The 20505-nt window shown below is 39.1% G+C and overlaps 2 protein-coding genes across 3 annotated transcripts in view; one reads left to right on the top strand and one right to left on the bottom strand.

Moving 5' to 3' along the window:
• Nucleotides 1-1632: 1632 nt before the first annotated feature.
• The window catches only part of METTL9 (methyltransferase 9, His-X-His N1(pi)-histidine), a 40011-nt gene continuing 21138 nt past the window's right edge, over nt 1633-20505 (bottom strand). For both annotated transcript variants that reach the window (XM_074964601.1, XM_074964600.1), the window contains exons 4-5: nt 15070-15254; nt 1633-2363 (exon numbers count right to left, since the gene is read on the bottom strand). In XM_074964601.1, coding sequence (XP_074820702.1) covers nt 2158-2363; nt 15070-15254 — 391 coding nt within the window. In that variant the 3' untranslated portion in view covers nt 1633-2157. The remainder of the gene's footprint in view (nt 2364-15069; nt 15255-20505) is intronic.
• On the top strand, nt 3377-10014 carry IGSF6 (immunoglobulin superfamily member 6). Its single transcript, XM_074964599.1, has 6 exons — nt 3377-3472; nt 5056-5406; nt 6491-6594; nt 7499-7555; nt 8521-8607; nt 9852-10014. Exons 1-6 carry the CDS (start codon nt 3406-3408, stop codon nt 9891-9893), a joined length of 708 nt encoding a protein of 235 aa, XP_074820700.1. The 5' UTR covers nt 3377-3405; the 3' UTR covers nt 9894-10014.

Below are 20505 nucleotides of genomic sequence, written 5' to 3' on the forward strand. Positions count from 1 at the left end.
AAATGATATCAGGGCAACATAATCCAGTTTCAGCAAATGGGGGCTTTCAAATCAGACGTTTGGATAAATGAGGTTCTACTGTAGGTGAGATTTTGCCTTGTGCAGTTAAGATGATCTGTGGCCACCAGGAACCAGTTTCTAGGGCCAGATTTTAAAAGGTGTTTAGGCACCTCAAGGTGCAGATAGGTACCTGTAGGAGTTACATGTCAAAATTCTGCATCATTAGGCACCTAACTTCCTTAAAAAATTTGGTCCTAAATCAATTAAAACAGCTTAGTTTTTATTTCAGCTTTCCCCAGGCAGGGTGGGAAACCTGAGATGGCAGATGTTCGGTGAGTCAGTTCTAATGGCTTGAAACTTCAAAATACTTTTACTGCTAAAGTAACTAACTTTATTTATAAATAAGTTTAATGTAAAATCAACCTGAACTGTAGAAATCCAAAACACACAATGCTTGAGAACAAAGAGGAAGCTGGCAGAATAGGCATCTTCAAACTGTGGCCTGCATTAGATCCAATAGTGACATAGGACAAGACTGTACCCAGACCCTGCCTGGCTGCAAGAAGTCACTTCTGTTGTCTGCAGTGTCAGTGATGTCTGTGTCAGTCCTTGTATCCTTAGACTGAGATTTTGTGAGCTACCTGAAAAATTTAGACACCCAATTTCTGCTAATGAAAATCCCTAGGTAGTGTTGAACATCTCAGCTTTGAAGTGGAAAGATTTTATAGAGCTGGTGTCACTATCTTCTCCATCGGGGATAGGGAGAAGAGCCATGGTCCCACACTGGTCAGCACATGCGGCCAGGGACAGTGGGTACTACACCTTCTTCAGGGGTGCCACAGCAGCTATGCCCCTCCAGTGCTCCTTAGACTCAGGGAAGCATTATTGCTACTGCAGGTACAGTGCTTTCCAGAGCTCTTGCCAGGGTTGCTGGATATCTACACCTCCCTTATCAAGAAGCTATGTCTACATGCCACAATCTAGTTCAGAGACTCTTCCAATTTATGCAGCCAGCATGTCAAAGACAGCTACTGGGAAGAGCGTCTATGTGTAAAAAAAAAAAAAAAAAAGGCTGGAGCTGATCCCTTCTTGGGCAGATTAAATTAAAATTTCAGTGAAACTCCCTGGAAGGGGAAGATTAAACTGTTTAATTTAAACTAAATGTTCAATCAAGCATGTGGAAGACTCCAAACAGACACCATAACAATGTTGCAGGGAAGGTAATTATCCTAGCATAAGTGTGTGTATATGGAAGTGGTGATGGAGGATCTCAAGTGAAAATTCCTACCTTAGTTCTTGAGTTGGAATTCTTTGGAGAAAATTTGCTCAACCTGTGGAAGTCTGTCATATCCATCAGTTTAAGGAACAGCTTTCATAAGTCCTAACTAATCCTCCTTCGCTGGAAATTGGTGTGTGCAAAAGCAAGGAGGATTTACGAGAGAGGAACATGGAAGAACCCCTCCAAAAATGATTTTTTAAAATTTGATTATATTAGTCTTCTACACAATAGTTAAATGCTTTTAAATGAATTCAGTTGTACTGCTACAAGGTTCTTTTCTCTATATACGTAACAGTTTGTGCAAACAAGCATGGCTATGTTTACATAAATGAACACAAAAATTAATGCAAAGGTCATCTCAAAAAAAGTTTATTAGCATGATTAAAAAGATGTGTTGAAGAATGACAGTCAGAGATAAAATAACTTCTTAACATGGAAGAATATCCATTCCAACTCTATATTCAACAATGTTCTGAACTGAATGGACAGCTGTATTGCCAATTTTCACTTGATATCTTAAAGAACAATCCATACTGTGTATCGGTTCATGTATCATCATAACTACTGCTTTTGTCTGGTTATGATCCCTACTGCAGTTAAGTATAAAAAATATCTTCCATTAATGTTGGAATGCAGACTGCATTGTTGGGCTAAGAGTTGGTAAAAATTCTCAACTGAAGAGTCTGTTTTAAAAAAACTGTCCTTTTTAAAGATACTACAAAGAAATACATTAGTATTTTGGCCTTTAAAATTCTTACATGATATTTATTTAGAATGGCAATCCCAAAATTCCCTCCCATTAAGTAATCATAAATCAGACACCTCTATCAGAGGTTGCTTCTTGGGTTTGACTCTGGAGACTTCTACTTCGTATACGCTTACATGGGCTTGAGGACGAAGACAGCATCATCTAATACATAGTAGTCATTATACATATCGCCTTCACATAAGTATGGCAGTCTGGTGAAAGCCTCTATGGCAAAACCAGCTTTTCTGAAAACTTCTGGCAGGCTATTCACCTGTTCTTCCCAAGTCTGCCCCTTGATTTCCAAAACTTCTGAGGGTTTTTCCCACTTGCCACCTACTGAGAAAACAAAACAATTGTATTTAAATTTTAAAAGGATCCTTTTCAATGTATGGCAGTCTCTTAAAGAAAGCATGCTATGCTGCTTACATTCCATTTCGGACTTTATGATCCATATTACCCAACACATGGTGGGTAGAGCATTTGTACAGGTCTATCTGAAGACCACAATATTCAGGGGTCTTGTTTGAGTATAGACAGGGTTGCCACCCCCAAAGCTCATATTTTTTTAAATCCTCTACTAATAGTTCTATGTGCAGGCCCACTTGACCAAATAACTATTCGACTAAGAATAGTAAGATCATCTAGTGAAACTCAAATTTGGCAGATGTAGTCTGAGAAACTCTAAAATCTTGGCTAACATTAAAATGCCTTCTCATACTTATCTGTCATACTTCCGTGCTGGAACTGGCTTCAATTAGTTATAATAAATAAAGCCAGACGCTAACAACCATAATTTGTTATGAATTCTTCAGGAATACTGTGGTCATACTACTAGCTAAAAACCAAAATCAATCCCTTAGCCCCTCCCCAAAAAAATCCACCTCAAGAGACTCCACACCAAACTAGGAAAGAAATCCTAAGTGGGTCCTGTGGAACAGCATCTACAGAACTTCTGTTCATTCAAGGGCCATTTTGGTAAGTGAGAAGAGAAGGATTATTTGTTTAGGGTCCTCTCAAAGAGGAAATGGAGTTCTGGATAATTTTATATAATGAAAAATAAGTTGTCATTTGTTATAGCCAATGAAATCATCAGAAGCAATCGAGCAATGTAGTAGTTTTAAAATTTAAAAAAACCCAACTCGCTGTCAAAAGAATAGATTTTTACCAATCCCATCTAACTGAAAAATGTAATTGATTATGTTTTAAATACATACTGTATCTTTAAGAAATTTACTGAACACAATGTTTAATTCCTGTAAATATATGCAAGTAGGAAGTGTCTCAGCATGAAATTTAGAGCATTTTGTAACTCCTAAAGTTTCCTAATTAACTTCCTCTTTTTTTGAGCAGAAACATTTCTGGACAAACACACAAAGAAATGGCAACTTTCAATAAATGCAAAGTCGTGCTACTGTTGGAATTCAACTGGATTCTGTACTATGTTGGTAAGACTTTTTTTCCCCCCCCAATTTACTGTCTTCTTCACCTGTTTTAAAAGATTCATATGTATTTCTTACAAATAAGATTGAAAATGCAGTGCTCTCATATGGAACAAGTCTGTAAGATAAGAGGGGCAGGAAAAAATTCTGCTTTGGAGTTAGCTAATTTCTGCTGTCTTCATAAAGTTTCCTAATCAAATTAATATTAATGAAAGATTGTTCTTCCAAAGGATTATACAAAATGCCCTCATAACCTATGACCATCAGTCCAAATCCTCTCCCTCTTGCATAGCAGACCCCAGATGCAGCAAAATGGCTGCAGGTATGCTCTACGGAGTTGGTAGGAGGAAGTTTCTGGGAATCCAGCACATGGTGTCTGCATCAGCTGCAAGTCACATAGTTCTGCTCCATAGGGGCATCCTCCAACCCAGTGAACAGTGGGCTTAGGGCAGGGACAGAGAGATTAGCCACTTGGTGGATATACTGTACCAGCCAATCAGTACCTTTCACAGAGTGGGAGTGCAGCAGCTGCTAGGGCTACTGCAGCCTCAAGGAAACAGTTGTGACCATGGGGTGGCTCTGCTGCTGCTTTGTGGCACAGAAAAAAAAAAAGAGAATGCCCTCTCTCTGTTCCTGTGGAACCCCTATGAACTCAACCTGCCTGCATTTGGTCCACCAGGAGCTCAGACAGTACAAAGATGAAGAGTCACATAAGTATCCAGACTAGGGTGACCAGATAGCGAGTGTGAAAAAATCAGGACAGGGGGTGGGGAGTAATAGGCCCCTATATAAGAAAAAGCCCCAAATATTGGGACTGTCCCTATAAAATCAGGACATCGGTTACCCTAATCCAGACAATATTAAGTAGTAACATTCTATGCTATCCTAACTTCACATTTTTATTGTATTGGATTACATACAATACATAATTTGTAATAATCCAAATTTGATCAAAGATGAGTCCACTTCAACTTATTTTTTGTTTTGTAATTTGTTTGCGAAATACTTTCTTGAAAGTAAAACAAAATAAAAAATGTTGGTTTAGCAATCTCCATTCCAATTATCTAAATTTTAGGTATTTAACCATTACTTTGATATGATTATTTTGTCATATTTAAGTTTATTAAAGGTATTTATTTCTATAAGGTCTTGGTAAAAAAAAATGCATTTGTCATAACAGTTATAGTAAACAAAACTTGTAATTTGCTGGTGATTCCGTTCCTTAATTGAAGTTCTCTTTCGTGTTTAACCTTCCCTTGCCTTCCTTTTTCTGTATATTGCTTAATTTTAAAATGTCAGTATCAGCAAGTGGCACTGCTGACCTGTGAAACCCATGATCAGTTAGCAATCACATTCATATTTTCCTATGTATATGAAAAATATTAAATAAAGTTCAAAATAGTATTTGGACCATGAGGCAATCTTCTAAGAAGAAACTTAATGAAAACAACTGAAAGAGGTCCCACGGTTGAAATATCACCGCTTTCTCCCTCTTTCCCCCCTTTCTAAATTCAAGGTCACATATTTAATTTGCAACATCCCTTACTCTTAAATCCTCTCTCAATCAATTATGTGTTTATTCTCAACAGGTCATGTTGTAGATACCTGCAAAGTTACCGTAAAACAACACCAATTTAAAGAAGTAGACTACAGTGTCAGCACTGTGAATGTAACATGCAGTTTCTCTGCTTCCGGATGTCATGGCTCCCCTCAAATGCTATGGTTTCGCTATAATGATTTTACACATGAGGCTTTGTGTACACCTAAATGCATAGAGAAGTTCCAAGTGATTGAATCACTGTCCGATCATAATGTTTTACTTCAGATAAACAAACTGACTGTAAACGACAGTGCCATTTATATCTGTGGAATAGCATTTTCAGATTCAGATACACACACATCCAAGCAAACCGGGGGAGGAACGATATTGGTGAAAAGAGGTCAGTCACTACTTCCTATGAACAATCGTAAAAAAATATATTATGTTGTTTTCTAAATATTTCTAATTATTTACACTTGCAAAATATGGTACGTTAATAGTTTACTGGAAACCTTGTTGATTTTACTATCAATCTGAACAGCAAATAAGACCCAATGTCATACTCTGGGTATGTGTGTGAAAGTCAAACTGACATGAACCGGAGTTCCAGGTGCAGAATTAAGATCAACTAGGGAGATACTTTGTTAACAAAGCTAAAAATCAGCAACTTTGTATGGTTTACTAACCAGATGCTGTACTATCATGTAATGTAAGTGACCCTTCAGAGATGTTCTATAGTAATCCAGGAGATTGGATGCTGTATTTTCCTTTTTGTTAACTGTCAAAACTGAACATACAAATACTCCATGTCATGCTTCATGGAGGGTTTTGGGACTGGCACACAATAAATCATACACCAACAGTAATAGTCACAAACAAGTAAATGGCTTCTGTTGAGAAACTGCCACATATTCAGGAGGGACTGTGTCTAGCAGACAGAGCAGGATTCTGGGACTCTGGGCTGATTCTCTGCCACTGATTCATTGTGTGAACTTGAGCAAATCATTTTACTTTGGTGTCTTTAGTATCTCCACCTATGTAACAGGGATAAAGATATTCACAGGGATGAGGAGGCTTAATTAACTAAATTTCTGGTTACATGTGCTTCAATAACAAGCTCTAGAAATATGTACAAAAGTTAAAACCAAAACCCTAACTAATGGACTCTCTCTTCCCTAACCGAGTTCCATACTCTCCCTACATTCACCCCACCACTCACACTGCTAATGTCTGAACAAACACATGAGCCTTCTTCATACTTGTTACTTAAAAGTTAGATTTTAGACCAGAAGAGGGCTATGGTGGGAAGAAAACAAAATCCCAAATCAAGGGCTCTCCAGTCCCCAGCTGTTTGAGTCTAGTGACCATTATCAAGTGAGTTCCTCAGATGAAAGTGGTTATAATACAAATATTATTCTTACTAAGAATATGATCAAAATAGAACAGGTTCCCATTATTCTAACAATTTTTTATTATGACTAAAGGGTCTGAGAAGTACAGCACTGAAGAACACATCCCCATGATAGTCCTCTCATCTTTGCTGTTTCTATACAGCACTGCCATACTTGCAATCTTTATATTCTATAAGGTGGGTTTAATTTTGACTTTTTTTATTTGGTTGTTTTCATTCTGACTTCTCAATAGCTTTAATGTTTTCCTCAGGATCCAAGGGTCATCATAGATTTTAATTACTTTTGCATCACAGACAGCAAACGAGTTTTACAGAGGTTGTGGTTGATGATTACATCTCATATGCATCTGCAAACTCTCACACATAGATTCAGATTAGATACTCATTACATCTCATACACATCACTTACCAATTTTTTTTTTTTTTAAAGAGATTTTCAAGAGAAAAGCAGCAGAAACCAAACTATCCTTGGAACAATTTACAGCAAGTTTGGTAATATATTGCCAGAAGTCACTTTCTAAATGAGACAGACTATCAAAAATACAAAAATATGATAAGATTCAAATATTTTGAAAAAAAAATAGTTATCAAATAAAGAGCATTACTACCAAATACACAGGTTGCAAGCTCCATGAATTAATGTCTATTGGTAAACAAATAATGAAATTTATATAACACTAAATGCCAAGTTGCAATGAAATTATTTCAAGCACTACTCTTACTTACATAATGAAGTCCTATTCAAAATATTGTAGGATGCATGGAAAAGGGAGTTGGAGGAGGGTTACAGGGCATCCTAAACTTGGAAAAGCTCCCCCAGAACCAGAGAGAGGAGGTGTGCATGTTTAAAATGCACCCAGTTATTGAAGACACTGACATTGGTCTTTATTAAGTAAGTGTGGTGGTTTTGTGTGTTTTTGTTTTTAGAACAATAATCAATATTTGAAACCCTTAAATGAACTCGATAAATAATGAGATATCCCTAAATGTTATGAGCAGGCAATACATTTTGCTACAGTACCTTTTTAGTTATTATTTGGCATGGAGAGCTATGTAAATAAAGTTGACTTTTGTTTTGCAGTCAAAATCCAAACTGGTAAAGAAAACCAGGAAAGGAGATGTGAAAGGAGAGCACCATGTATGTTAATATTCACTTAACTTGTCTTGGGTGTCTTTGATTCATAGATTTTTTGTTTTTTAAATATAACCTTGAACACATCCGGGGACATTAAATTGGCTAACTGAAGGTTCAGACAAAGGGGTTACTGGGGCTGGAAGTATATAGAGCTCAAACTGTAGATGTAAGTGATTAAGGGCTCCAGTGCTGAAGATTTATAGAAAACTATTTGCTGAATTTAGAGTCGGAGTTTAAAGATGAGACGGTCACCAACACCACCTAGCCACTCCCACACCAACCCCAACAACTAGAATTATATCAAAGTATTACATCCTTCAGGAGACTAGACTGTTATGTGCCACAGGCAGAAAACAGGAGAGACCAAGGTGCACCAATACCCAAGTCCCCTATAATGGCAGGGAACTGATTAAGTAAGATATGCCCAGATGATCTAGCAAGTGACCTCTGCCCCAAGCTTTAAAGTTTCTGTTCATCGGTCCTTTTTGGCTAATTGGACAGTGAGAACTATGCTAAGGGCCACCTCCAACAGGCAACTTCCTGTCTTAAGTGATGGCTTTTCAGTAACATCGAGATTACAAGTAAACCATGTTTGAACTATAGTTAAAAAGCCAACCTCTGCCATGCAACTGATTTTTCCTGGTCCCTTGGATGGTGGCTTTGGCTTTAGATGGGTTCCACCATACTTAAATCCTGTTTAGAATATATACTGCAACACCCTCTTGGAAAAAAAAATATCCACAAGTTAAAGAAGGAATTTAACTTGACAATAAGAAATCATTACTGTTCTACAGCCAGGGCCCCCTTTGGCCATGAAACTTACTGTTTTGAAGTTGTGGTGACATCTTGATTAAATTTTAAGAAGTAAAAAAAAAAAAGAAATTAGCAAAGATATATCGTAGAGGCAAGTGCATTTTTCCAAATCTGTCTCTAATGTAAAATTGTTGTTAACCACATTTTAACCACAGCAGAAAAATACGAGTGGGCGAACAGTTTGTCGAGCAATTGTACAAGAACTGTACAAGAAGAGATATGCTGAAGACCATCATCAGCCTGTGAGTAATGAGTAACATGAAAAGGGCGTTTCCAAAATCTTGTGGCTATTTATTGTAGTTCATTGTATGTGGAAAAAATGGAGAAGCAAATTTCAGAACTATATTACATTTTCTACAGAACTAGACTTCTTCGCTGTCTGAGTGTCAGGATTGGCAAGATTTAGTCCTGAACCAGCAATAGCTTTTCTATTACTTACAGTGCTAAAAGTTTCAGAAGTCCAATATTGTGCATCCCAGCAGGGTTAAATTGGGATCTACATACTGTTGCGGAGTGGAGATACCCCTCTTTCCAAAGGGATTTTGAACTCATTTTATGTCTGAGAAGGCCTGAGATGCCAGCCTTTAAAGCCATGACATATTTTAGGTATAGAAAAGCATTGCAGTTCACTTTTGGAGGCATTTTAATTTCATTTTAATTTCTCTCCCCCTCTGAGCGCTGAATAGTTGGACCCATGGTAATGAAGGCACATGGCTTTACAAGTGGAGAGTTACAAAAAGTTACAATAAAAAGTTTTTTAAAAACCTCAAACATTCCTAAAACACTTATTGTAATATACGCAACATATACAGAATACTTCATGGTATTGTATCACAGAATGAAAGTTATTTCATCCTCCCAAATTTATGACAACATTTTTTAACCAAATCATAGTGTATTTTGCATATGCCATGTAAGTTACAGGAGAACTATTGTAGAAAAACTCACACTTTCAAGTTAAGAAAACTACTCTTGAATCTACACTGCATAAGCAAAACAGCTCCTTTCTTATTCCAATCAGGGAGCAGAACATACACTTCCCAGATGAAGTACAAAAATGAAATAGGCATTCAGCACTGACAGGTCAAACACTTGCCCTCCCAGAAAGCCTGTATTTTAATATGCTTACCCCTGACAGTTTTCCTCTATAACTGCCCTCCATAAAGCCATCAAACCCCTACTGATGTAATCCAGGACTTGGCAGATGTGGGCATACACATAATGTAAACATGACTGTCCTGCTGACTCTCTGTGCTCCCCTGGGAGCTGTATTCAAGGTAGTCAACAGTGAACGAAAAAGGTTAAGAATCCTGCAGATGCCACAGGTATGAAGGCATCTGGGTAACGGACAGAAGGAAGGGGGAAGTATTCTTCAGCAGTAGCAAAGGAAAGGAAGTTTGCCCCACTGAGGAAATCTTTTTAGAAAGCGAACTATTACACAAACATTGTAACCTTTTACAATATATATTTATATTTTTTTTTGCAGGAGTGTTTGGAACCAGATGACACCATCTATCAAAACAGATGATAAAATTCAAAGTACACCACATACTCAAGATCCTTTATGTGAAATACAACTGAACATGTCTGAGACTTCAAAAATTAATTTTCTGAAAGAGTCGTACCTTGCTAAAAAAAATGAATCCTCACTGAGCAGTGCTTTTTTTTTTTTTTTTTAAAGTGTTTTGCAAATAGATCAAATACAAATGACAGTATTCCAGCTAAAGTGTGAATATTAATTATTACAGTCCTATGTTTAACATTACCAAGCCCTCTCCCTCTGAAAAATAAAAATATTGCAAAAGGACTTTATTTTCCATTGAAGAACTACTAATACTTCATGGAAATTTTCATATTTAGGGTTAGTTCTACACATAATTTTTTTTTAATTTCTTTTATGAATTTAATGCTTCTGAAAGGTTTGTGATAGGCACAAAAAGAAAATGATGCCTTGAGGTCAAATTCTGCTCTCACTTACATTGGTGTAAATCAGCTATAACTACCACTGATGTCAATAGTAACTCAGGATTTACACCAGAGTAAGAGGAGAATCTGGCTGGCTGTACACAGAACAGGTACAAAAAATAGGCAATATAAAAGCATACACACTAATGTAATGTCAAATCTGATCCAGAGGGACCGTATGGCGGGTTAGGAAGGTAGCTTAGTCTACATGTCAATCCAAGGACTGCTCTTCTTTCAATGTTTATATGTATATGTGTTATGCAGACAGTATCCCCAAGTGCTAGCCAGAAGCAGTGCCTCATTCCCCATTAGAATGACACCCAGTCTCTACAAGGGCATGAAGGGCGTTCCATGAACCCTCTCCTCCTTCCCTTTGTGCATCTGCACAGAACTGGATATAACTTAGACTGTTGGACTACAGTCACGCTTCACCAGTTCTCACTTAGCTAATCTGCACACCTCAAGAATCTTACAAGATACCTGCTGGTCTCACCCATCCTTTCAGCAAAGAGTTAATTGTGTCCCGTAGCGAGGCCTCATCTAACATTTTGCAACTTAAGAACACTGGAACTGCCAGACTGGAGCAAAGCAGAGATCTGTCTAGTCCAGTGTTGCCTACATAGGCAAGTACCAATTATTTCACAGGAAGGTATAAAAATGCACAAAAATCCACATTACATAATGGACAAATATAGAGCAACATGTCTAAGAAACTTTCTTCCTAATCCCAAGCAATTAATGGCTAGCTGCTTCTCTCTTCAAGCATGGTATCTTATACATTTTTATTCTAGTAACTAAAGTTATTCTTATTTGTATAAGTATCAAATCCTTTTTTAAACCCTAAGCTTTTTGCCTCAATGATACACATAGAAGTGAGTTTCACAGATTAATTAGATAAGAAAGCATTTCTTTATAACACTCATTACAAAATACCTACTAGTGAAGTATAAATATAAATATTAAAGTACAAATGAACAGAGTATGTTTTGTAATGCAGTATGATTAACTTATTAGTAAGATTTCTGCTTGTCAATTCATAAAATTTTGAACTCCACAATAACTTTGTGTTAGGGTGAATTAGTGAGGTTTTATGTACTTTGGAAAATAAAAACAAAGGTTTATTTCTCTCAAACTCTTTGGTAATAACTTGTGAATAAGCTACTTTGGACTCTAGATGTCATTGTAATTCCAGAAACATTTGAAAGAACAAAGTAATATTTCTTTTGTTTCTTATAGTTTTATAAGAACATTTGTTTCGGTCATTTAAAAAAATTAAGAACAAGGAAACAGAGGCTGTGTCAAGCATAGCAGAGTATAATTCTCATTAACAGTATAGTTAAATTATTCCATTTTCAGGCTCCAATCGTGCAATTGGATCCACACATAGGCTGACCCATTTGCTTACACATATGAGCTCTGAATCAGAGCTCATATCTGTAAAATAATAAAAAAAGACTTTTCTAAAAGGGGTTTAAAACTCTTTAGTACAGTAACTGAAATACATGCTTTCTAGGATCTTCCACATGTTCCGAGTGTTTGTTCTTGTTTACAATGTACATATAGTGAATTCATTCTTTGCTTCAACATATCTTGTAAAATAATAAAAAGCTTTGATATCTTAACTACAACATTTAGAACACTACTTGGTCTGACACAGAGCTTCTTGCATGACATACAATGTCATCCCAGTCTTGCACTGGAGAGTAGGTTAGACGGTTCAATGGGGAGAGTTTTAGTGGAGTATCTTCTGCTGATATTGATTTAAAATTTTCTATAAAAAGTTGTGTATGGGTCCAGAGTTCTGGACAGCCAGATTTACAAAATGGAATGAAAAAAATCTTTGGAATGTGGGGAACCACCACTACATATAGTGGTGACCCCAGTCTATCATAATGGCATCTCTCTTTAAACAGAACCATAGACATCTGAGTGAATCAAATGGTACAATAATGTTATTTGAAATGAAGTTAATCACATCAATTAAGGAAGTCAGATTCTTATTTTGTGTTTGACATTTTAACTCAACTAAACATGTACAATGACATGATTCAAAATATTGACCTGGCCAGGATGGGACAGGGGATCGGATTGACATTTAAGTGATTATATAGTTTATGGTTAATTTGCATCTTAAAATAGACAGTTAAATTGAAATTTAAGTCTAATTCTATTTTAAAGACCAGCTTTACATTAAAGCCATTGTTCTTTGTCTACTCTGCAAAAGTCCTAAGAATCTAGTGGTCCTGTCTGGTGCTTGCCTGATTTGATTATCTGAAACCACATATATAAGAGATTCTTCTTTCATCTGGATTTAGTAAGAGGTTTGTGGTTATTTAATTGCTGAAAAGAAGGAAGGCATTTCTTGTTAGAAGTTTGTAACAACTTGGAACAGGTTTTGTCCTAGCAGTTTGCATAATCTGAAGGTACCAAATTCAACTTTTAGAACGTAAAGGTCAAAATTAATCAAATGCAATGGCTGCTTCACTATTACCATCTCCATTCCCCCAAGCAAAAAAAGTGCTCTTTACTTATTTGCTATTGGTCAATGTCTCATCAGAAATTGCTTTTAATACAATTAAAATATATTGAGAACCAGGCATGTTCAAAACTTAGAGACAGATAATTACTTCTTTAAAAATATCCAGATGTACATATACACCATTGGAGATATCCACTTTCAGATAGACAAAACTGGAATATCAAAGTGCTGCTGATAGCCAGTCTATAGCAGTGGGTAACAAACATACTGGATCTGTTTCAAGATAAACAAAGGGTTCCCAAACTTGGATCGCGTCTTGTTCAGGGTAAGCCCCTGGTGGACCACAAGACACTTTGTTTACCTGAGCATCTGCAGGTACAGCCGCTCGCAGCTCCCAGTGGCCATGGTTTGCTGTTCCCGGCCAATGGGAGCTACAGGAAGTGGTGCGGGCCGGCCCACCGCTTCCTGCGGCTCCCATTGGCTGGGAACGGCGAACCACGGCCACTGGGAGCTGCGAGCGGCCGTACCTGCAGATGCTCAGGTAAACAAAGTGTCTCGCGGCCCGCCAGGGGCTTACCCTGAACAAGCTGTGAATCAAGTTTGGGAACTTGAGATAGACACTGCATAACTGGAGCAGCCTTCACTGATAAGGGCTTACCAAAGCTATCTTGACACACCACCCTGCAGGTCACACAAGACCATCAGGGAAAGCATTGTGATCTGATCTGAGATTAGAGAAAAGCAGCAACAACAAAGCAAGGGAAATGGAGCTGTCTGAAACAAAATGTCTCATTTGCCACTGGTCACCAGCACAAGCAAAGCTTCTTTCTGGTTTACAAGATGCCATACAGAAGATTCTAACAAGAAATGTCTTGAAGTTCCATATGCAGAGAACATGTTTTCAAGTCCTAGTGGCTTATTAGTCCAATAGCCAATTCTCCTTCCACTAGATACTAGGGGATTGAACCATGAGAAAGTAAGAGTGGATTCCTCAGATTTCTCTCTCTGTTTCTCCACCATCTGTTATGCCAGAAAGTTGCATTAATTTTTTTTCAATATTGTTACCTAACATGATGCAGGACTCGGAAAGAAAAAGACAGGAAAGCAGGTCCTGGATGGATCAGTGATTGCAAAACAGAGAAATTAAATTTAAGTGTATAATTATAAGGTACACAAGAAACAAGATAATATACAATCACTGCATATCATAGACTTTGCTTATATTGTTTCAATGTAGAATATAAAAGACACTGTTACACAGGCAGAACTGTATTTTACTATTACCTTGACTCTTATAGAAAATTTAGGACAGGAAGAAAATCTTTTCCATATTAAACAGAATAAGAAATTGTATCCAGATATGTTTGAAACATTGTATAGGTTCATTAAAAAAAATCCAGATTGGGACTCCTAACAGGGGCTGGATTTTTAGAAGTGCTGAACACCCATCCTCTGAAAAATGAGGCCCCAGAACTAAGGCACATAAAACCACTAGTAACTTTTAAAGATTTAGGCCATGATGCTCATGATACTCATTGAGGAAGAAACCAGATATATTTGAAAAGTGCTCTCAGATTCTTCTCCAAAACTTAGACAAAGGGATAAAAGTTAATGATCAAACGTGAACTCCAAAAGAGATGTGCTGGATCATTTAATATAGAGTAAAACAAACATAATCAGGTATTTATATATATATCAGTCATTCTGTTTTAATTACTACTCACTCCGATGAATTTCTTGATGCAACTGAAGTCACTGACACTGAAGTATAGCGCTGTACATAGTTTGATCCTAGCTACCCAAGAGACATCTCACCCTATGCACTACTGCACAGCAAAGATCAGTTAAGGTACTCTTGTTCACAGTATCTAGATCTGGATATCTGGGATTGCTTGTACCATGAATTCAGTGGAGGTCCCTTGTCTGAAATTTGCTTCCTGCATTGCTCCAACAGAGCCCAAGTATGAAAGCCTTCAGAATATGGTATAGGACCCATACATTTGCTCAGTCTTTCACTGATGGTAGTGAAAGGAGGGGGAAGGGGCAGTGAACAGTTTCAGTCCAAGTGCGGCCATCTACTTACAGTATATGTTTTATGTACAATTCTAGGAATTTTGAACACGCAATTAAGAGATATTGATCAGCACATTTTAAGTCTGATAAATATAAAGTTATTTTAGACAGTATTAATTCACAACACTATAACCTAAAACACCTTTCCCCTATGATCCCAAGTATCTTTTAATCTGTATCTACTTACCATTTTCCACATATGGATGAAAAGGCAAAACTAGTGCAAGAATGACTCTGCCTCTAGTTGGCTCCAATACACTTCTAATATCTTTTAATACAGTCAGTGGCTGATCACAGCGATCAAGCAAATTCAAGCAGCTGATAACGTCATATTGGAATCCTGTGTTCTGCCATTCATTTATACCGAGCACTCTAAAGAGAGAGAGAGAGAGATGGAAAGTGTTACAGTTAAACAACTGCAGGCTGAATGCAGAGTTCTCAGTACACAGCCTGCCTATAGCAATTAGGAGAAGGAGATAATTCCCTACAACTGAGGCTGACCTTACTTTTATCAGACACTCTCTTTATACTGACAGGTTTCAGAGTAGCAGCTGTGTTAGTCTGTATCCGCAAAAAGAAAAGGAGTATACTGAGAGCACATAGGGCTTGTCTGCATGGGGGACTTAGTTCGCACTGAGGGGGATACACTGGTTGGTGTGCAATACGTAAGCCACACTAAGAGCATGCAGATGGGGTTGCTTTGCCCTCTTTTAATTTGCATCATTGTGTGTACACAGCAGGAGCTGGATGTGTATTAAGCATGCAGTATACTGTGTGCATTCTGGGATTTTTCTTACTGAGCATTGTGAGATGCATAGCAGAAACCAGGGGAATTCTGGGACTTGGGGGGGGGGGGGGTCAAACTCCAAAAATCCCATGCTTTTACTTCTTCCATTCCATACTTCCCCTCTTTCTGGGTGGGCTAGCACCATTTTTGAATCACTGTCAGCCAGCATGGATTCAAGAATGCAGTGCATTACTTTGCTAGTACCTGCAATTTGCAAAACACACAGAAACTGTTTGTGCTCTATCTGAACTCTCAGAGCCAGGTAGCCTCAGTTTTGGAAGCCAACAGCAGCACCTGCAGTAACACCAGCAGGTGGAGAAGGATGATGACGATAATGACGACACTGAGGAAGAAGAGGTTACTTACCTGGTACAGTAAATGAATTCTTCGAGATGTGTCCCACTATGGATGCTCCACTTGAGGTACTCATGTGCCTTTGATCAGTTTTTTTCAGCAGCAATGCTTGTTTGGTCCACACATGTGCCCTAGTCATCCTCATGCCCATACTGAGGATATAGGTCGGCATGGCACATTAGTAGCTGCACAGCAGAAGAGGATGCAGCCAGAAAACCAATTTAGAAAGTCTAGGTGGACACTGGTGTTACTTTAGCTCTCTGTGATAGAGAATAATAGTCTTGGAGAAATTCTAAAAGGCTAGGTCCTCTCCAAATAGTAAACTAGCACCCTCTAATGTCTAAAGTATGAAGGGCAGCATCCTCCCTAGTCTGATGGGATTTAGAGTGGAAAACAGTGGATGAAAAGTCTGATATGTAAATTGGAGACTATTTTGGGTAGGAACCATGGGTGGTTGGAGGCATATGTTATCCTTGAAGACCATATAAGGCAGATCAGACATCAAAGCCCCTAATTCACCAACTCTTTGAGTGGAGGTAATTGCCACTAGAAGGGCTGTTTTCATGGAAAGGTTTAGAAATGTACACGTAGCTAGCAGCTAAAAGGGAGTTTTCATCAGAGAATTAAGAACTAAGTTCAAATCTCAGGCTGGGATGGGCTCTCTGACATTGAGGAAGAGGTTTGATAATTCTTCGATGAATCTCTAAGTTGCAAAATGAGCAAATACCAAAAAACCTTCCACAGGAGAATGAAAAGTTGTGATGGCCTCTAGGTGGACCTTAATGGAGCTTTAACAAAAGACCTCCTTTCTTCAGAGTGAACAGGAATTCCAGGACCTCCACGATGGGTGAGTCAACAAGAGATAGGGCAAAGGTAGGCGTAACAGTGGTAAAATCTCTTCCATTTCTGAAGGTAAATTTTCCTGGTGGGTTCCTTTCTGCTGTTCAAAAAGACTTCTTGAATCTCTCTGAAGCAAGGGAGTTCTAATCCTGAGACCTATCTAAGTACCAAGGCTTGAGCTGGAGAACATCCAAGTTGGGATAATGAACGTTTCCCGAATCCTGAGGGAGAAGGCTGAATGTCAGCAGGAGATTGATGGCTGGCTGGGATGAGAAGTGAATGAGGTAAGGAAACCATACTAGTTTTGGCCAGGTTGGTGCAATCAAAATTACTGTGGCTTTGTTCTGTTCTGTTCAGAACTCTGAGATCAGAGTTGGAGGGAAGGCATATAAGGAGACTCTTTGACCAAGAGAGGAGAAAGGCATCCCCCATTTAATGGCAACCAAGATCTCCCCTTGGCAGAATTCACACATTTCCTGTTGGCAGCAGTGGCTGAAAGATTTATGTTCAGAAGACCCATACTCTGACAGATTTCTCTTACTTGGGCTCTATTGAGTTCCCACTCATGATCTTGGGTGAAGTGTCTACTGACATAGTTGGCAATAGTGTTTTGGAGTCCAGGCAAATAAACTGCCAAGATAAGGATACATTGAGCTATGCATTAGTTCCATAACTTGATTGCCTTTGAGCAGTGTGTGTGTGTGTGTGTGTGGGGGGGGGGGAAATCTAGCACCCCTTTGTCAATTTATGTGGTGCATACTCAACTTGTTGTCTGTCATTATATGGAGTGATTGACCCATCATGGAGAAGAAGTGCTAGCAAGTATATCATATTGTTCTGAGCTTCAGAATGTTGATATGTAGGGTAGACTCCATCTTCCCTGGATAGTGTGGCCCCATAGAAGAGCTCCCCATCCCACGAGGGATGCGTCCAAAACCATTGTGAAAATGGGAGGAGGAAGACTGAAGTGAACCCCTGAGCACATGTAGTCCAGATTCTTCAATTAGTTGAGAGAGACTAGCACACAGCTAGGAATAGAGAACAACTTGTTTAGACTGTCTCTGTTGGGAATATGAGCTGTCCTGAGCCAGGCTTGGAAGCAGCATAGATATCAGTCTGTGTGCAATGTGACAAAGGTACATGCTGCCATGTGCCAGAGGGGCTGCAGGCACAATCTGTCAGTGACCTGTGGGCTCATTTGGACTCATGCTATTTAGTGTGTCAGAGTGAGAAACCTGTCCTCTTGGTGGTAGGCTCCGGAAGTCATGGCATTGAGAGTGGCCCCTATGAACTCTATCAACTTTAGAGGTAAGAGGGAAGACTGTGCAGTGTTGAGTTGAAGGATGAGCATGTAGAAGAGAGACATAGCTTTCTTTGCAGTGGTTCGAACTTTGATGTAGGAATGCCACTTGAGATGTTTGTTGAAATGAGGAAGATAATTACTTCCCATTGGTTAAGCTGTGTGGTGACTAATACCATAATTTTTGTAAATATTCTGGTAGTAATAGGGAGTCTGAAAGACAAGACTCAGTACTGATAGTGGTCCTAACACTAGTGGTAGGCATCTCTTCTGAGAGAGATGTATTGTGACACGAAAGTATGTGTCCTGAAGGTAAAGGGTTGCAAAATAGTCCCCCAGATTCATGGACGGAGTGATAGCTGCAAGTGTTACCATCTTTAACCTCTGTATCTTGACAAAGGATTCAGTATTGTGAATACCCTAGAAATGCCCTCCCTTCTTTTTGGGAATCAGAAAGTACTTTGAATAGAATCCCCTTCCTGTGTACTGAGTGGGGACTGGTCCCATGGCCCTATGCAGGAGGGAGAGAACCTCTTGTCTCAGGAGAGGTTTGTGAGATGTGTCCCTGAAAAAAAAGAGATGGAGAAGTGGGGTTCAAGGGGGCTATGGAGTGGAAGTGGATGGAGTAGCCCGATGTTATAACCTCCAAAACTCATCTGTTGGAGGTAATCTGCTCCCATGAGGTGTGAAAAAGGGAGAGATGATCCCCAAAAGGTGGGAGGAAGGAAAGGGCAAGATAATTCAGCCTCAAATCCAGATCATGGAGGTGTTTGAGGCTCTTGACTGAGACATCAAAACAAGCACTATGTAGATGGTGGCTGTTGCATCGATTCAAGTTCAGCTATTGAGAATTTTTCCCTCTGCCTTCTGGGTTTCTTTTTAGGCAGCTACTAGGCCTTACAGTAGATGGAAAACTGAGCTGGCTGGGATCTCAACTGTCTGAGACTAACAATCTCCTCTTGTTTGCAGGATGCAATATGCCCAGTGAACGAAGGATCACCCTGGAATCGTTCAGAGAATGCACAGACTCACCTGTGGATTCATTAAATAATTGAAGACCATCAAAGGGGAGATCCTCTACAGTGTTTTGGACTTCACGCAGAAATCCTGATGTCTGCAGCCATGAGGCTTGACACATAACTACAGCTGTGGAGATGCAGCAGTGTCAGTGTCGACAGAGACCCATAAAGCTGTTCTGTCTAGGAGCTGTCATTCCACAATAATGGCCTGAAATTGCTCCTGTGAAAGGTGTTCAATACAGGAAATAAATTTCATATAATTAAGATAGTTGTATTTTTCCAAGATCACCTGATAATTACCAATTCTGCACTGCAGGACGGCAGAGGAATAGCTCTTATGATCTAAGCACGTGTGATCCTTACGTGAAGCCTCTGAATGGTGCTGCCTCCACAACCAAGGACTTAGGGGTAGGGTAGGAAAATAACAATTCTGAACCCCTCGTCTGAACATACTACTTTCTGTCTGCCCTCTTGTTGGGGCGGGGGGAAGTGGGGTAGAGTACAGTCTGCTAAATTGTCTTGGCAGATTCGAACAATGCCTCATTTTTGTGGAGAACCACATGGCCAAAGATGGTGTAGAAAGAATGTCCAACAACTTAAGCTGTGTCTCTTTGAATTCTTCCAGCAATATTTGAAGAGTGTTTGCCACTTTCTTCATCAAGTCTTGAGACTGTTTGAAGTTGTCCACAGTAGATAGAGGGGGCATAACAGCTTCATCCAGGGAGGATGAGGAAACATTTGTCTGAGCCATAGCAACCTCCCCAGCCCTCGTTTCTTGCTCTTCAAACTTCTCCTGAAGTGGGGAGAGGATATTGGGGAGTACTGACCCTGCCATTCCCCATAAGCCCTGGGTATCTCGGAGAATTGCTGGCAGTATAATAACATAAGAACAGCCATACTGGGGTAGACCAAAGGTCCATCCAGCCCAGTATGCTGTCTTCCGACAGTGGCCAATACCAGGTGCCCCAGAGGGAATGAACAGAACAGGTAAACACCAAGTGATCCATCCACCGTTGCCCATTCCCAGCTTGTGGTAAACAGAAACTAGAGACATCATATCTGCCCATCCTGGCTAATAGCCATTGACGGACCTATCCTCCATGAACTTATCTAGTTCTTTTATTGAACGCTTTTATAGTCTTGGCCTTCACAACATCCTCTGGCAAGGAATTCCACAGACTGACTGTGCATTGTGTGAAAAAATACTTCATTTTCATAGAATCCTAGAATCGTAGAACTGGAAGGGACCTCAAGAGGTCATCTAGTCCAGTCCCCTGCATTCAAGGCAGCACTAAGTATTATCTATACCATCCTTGACAGATT

The sequence above is a fragment of the Natator depressus genome, chromosome 10 (genome assembly GCF_965152275.1).
Source record: "Natator depressus isolate rNatDep1 chromosome 10, rNatDep2.hap1, whole genome shotgun sequence".
Lineage (NCBI taxonomy): Eukaryota > Metazoa > Chordata > Testudines > Cheloniidae > Natator > Natator depressus.